The 2,696-nt window shown below is 27.7% G+C and overlaps 1 protein-coding gene across 2 annotated transcripts; it reads right to left on the bottom strand.

The window, feature by feature from the left end:
* Window positions 1-180: 180 nt before the first annotated feature.
* Window positions 181-1,319, bottom strand: LOC108685804 (homologous-pairing protein 2 homolog). Of its 2 annotated transcripts, none has more exons than XM_018190771.1 (3): window positions 1,271-1,319; window positions 702-877; window positions 181-630 (listed from the first exon to the last, which is right to left on the bottom strand). In XM_018190771.1, exons 2-3 carry the CDS (start codon window positions 852-854, stop codon window positions 181-183), a joined length of 603 nt encoding a protein of 200 aa, XP_018046260.1. In that variant the 5' UTR covers window positions 855-877; window positions 1,271-1,319. The 2 variants fall into 2 exon arrangements, with proteins under 2 accessions (XP_018046260.1, XP_018046261.1); XM_018190772.1 differs by lacking the exon at window positions 1,271-1,319 and adding an exon at window positions 1,129-1,213.
* Window positions 1,320-2,696: the final 1,377 nt, after the last annotated feature.

Below are 2,696 nucleotides of genomic sequence, written 5' to 3'. Positions count from 1 at the left end.
TATATATATATTTTTAAATAAACTCATATAATACATAAATTATGTTAATCATTTTAACACAAACATTTCACTTATTCATTAAATATAAATATGATTTTACATGTAAGAAATTAAAACAACAAATAAATACTGTATAATAATTACAACTCCAAACTTGAACCAAGATCTTTATAATGAATATTATACAGTCGTTGAATCAATGCCTATTTCTTCATAAAGCTCATCTTTGTTACCAGGATAACTTTCCAAAATGCAATCCAGTATTTCAACGCATATCTTTTTTCTTTTTAAATATTCACGTGAGTACTCATCTAGATTCTCTTGTGCTTTTCGTTTAGACTCTTGCAAATCTTCAGAACCACTTTTTTCCATCAATTTATCCAATTTATGTGTTAACTGCTGTACATTTTCCTGTAAAACAATTTTTTCTTTTTGAACATCTTCCAGTGTTAAACTTGACTTTAGAGAAGCTAAAAGTGTCTCTTGTTCTTTCACTTCTTTCATGACTTCCTGATATTTAGTTTCGATTTCATTAGCATGACTTTGTAGTTCCTTGTCAATCCTCATTAACTCATCAGTGTTATACTGCGAATCTTGCACAACACAATAGATTTTCTGTTTGCCATAAACCTAAAGGATAAAATGAAAACATACATATTCTAAATATTCTACTCTTGTAAAAATTATAAACTTGTTTTTACTTTTTCGAACAATTTTCCTTTCTTCACCAATTCATCCATAGCTTTTTGAACTGCAGTTTTACTGTGTTCATTAAATAAATTCATGACTACATCATTCACGCTGTAAGGTCTATTTTGCATTTTCATGTAATTATACACAGCTGTCAAAGTCATGATGGTTGTGTCTCTTTAATTAACTGCAATAATAATATCTCATATCATAACACAATTATTAAAGATATCACAAAAGGTTCGATATTTTAAAAACAATTAATTACAATAGATTACATGCGAAATTTTATTTTAAAAAATAATACAATATATATCCACACATAAGTACACATAAATTAGATAGATAGAAAATCACAAGTACTATTTACAAATTGGCAAGCAATACATACTTAAAGAACATCTAACAAAAAATTATTGTACAATAACAAAAAATTACTGTAATTTTGTTTATCAATTTGACTTATTGCATTCATTTGTTTACTGCTTTGTAACCACACATGCATAACAATGCAAAAAACCGGAATCCGTCAGACATTTACTGGCAGAATACTTGCGAAATACATAGTCTTTCCACTTACTCTAAAAATATTAGTGTCAGTCTATATCACACAATTTGTCCAAGTTCAAGTTATCAAATAGAACGTAATTAAAAAAAAGATAATCAAGGCTGAGTATGCGACTTTTGGTAACCTCAAAATTTTTCGAAATATTACTAGAATAAGATGCGAACTAAATCTAATTCAAATTTCGCGCTTTTCAACATAACAATAAAATAAAAGATAAACATTAAAAACCTTTCGATAGATCATGGAACGCAGTACAGCGTTTTCGATGAGTTTTGGAACGCGGAGTAATTCATTTGTTTACAGAGTTCTCTACTGGATATTTTTTGAACTTTTTAATAATGTACTTTTCCAAAAAAAAGTCGCTTATTCTTGCTTCCATGAGACATTAGGACTATTTTTTATTGCTGCACTTTCTGAACTGGTACACATAGTGCAATAAGTTGAAGTGAAACCAATAATATACGTTTGTTTCACTTCAACTTATTGCACTGGTTCAGAGTGTAACAATAAAAAACGGACCAATTGTGTTTCAGAACTTATCCTAAAGCCTATTCTATAATGTGCTCTTTATTTCCTGTTTCTTGCTTTTTATTTCTTGCTTTTCCTCCTTTGCAATTGTTTTATCGACAATTACATTTCTTACTACGTGTTTCTTGCTTCTTCTAAAGTTCGTTAACTTTTATCTCGATGACAAAACAAACAACTAGATAAAAAACAAAAAAATAGCAAAAAGCAGAAAACAAAAAAACAGAAAGCAAATTGTAGAATATTGACTATGCAGCCACAATAGAAGGAATACGAAATTAGAAATAAGGAATAATGATTCCAACCTATCAGAAATTATCTATTTCGGTGTATCTGATTTCTGATTAGTTGAAATTTTTATTCCTTAGAGTGAAATCACACGGAATGAAAAACGACTGCGAAATAGAGAATGTGTCATATAAGCAACCAATCAGCGTTATTCTGTGTTATTCCGAATAGCGCTAATTGGTTTCAATGACGCATTCTCTTCTTTTCCGCACCGTATGATTTCATCTTTATTCCTTATTCCTTCTATTGTGGGTACACCTTAAAAGTCATATAATTTTTCAAAAGATTGCAAAATTTAAACTCGATTTTTAGTCATGTTACTTTTCACAAAAATATATTTTCTGAATATTTATTTTTTCTGATAATCAATTAATTTTCAATTATTTGGAGATTTGATAAAACATAATACGAAAATTCTAATCTCTTATGCTGAAAAACATATCTTAAAAATATATAATATAATCAACATAATTTTGTTTAATTAATACCATTAAATATTTTTTGACTAGACAATTAATATAAATTTTTAAGTATTCATTGCATTATTTGTTTTTACGAAAAACATGGAACGAAAAGAAAAGATAAAAAGATTTAATTCATTTAACAATTAAGAAATGGCATAAGA

The sequence above is a fragment of the Atta colombica genome, unplaced genomic scaffold (genome assembly GCF_001594045.1).
Source record: "Atta colombica isolate Treedump-2 unplaced genomic scaffold, Acol1.0 scaffold160, whole genome shotgun sequence".
Lineage (NCBI taxonomy): Eukaryota > Metazoa > Arthropoda > Insecta > Hymenoptera > Formicidae > Atta > Atta colombica.
This window is presented reverse-complemented; position numbering and strand designations above follow the sequence as displayed.

Coding starts and splice junctions, on each gene's coding strand:
- LOC108685804 (XM_018190771.1), bottom strand. CDS start 854: ATGACTTTGACAGCTGTGTATAATTACATGAAAATGCAAAATAGACCT. Junction 631..701: donor AAGGAAAATTGTTCGAAAAA/GTAAAAACAAGT, acceptor TTTATCCTTTAG/GTTTATGGCAAACAGAAAAT.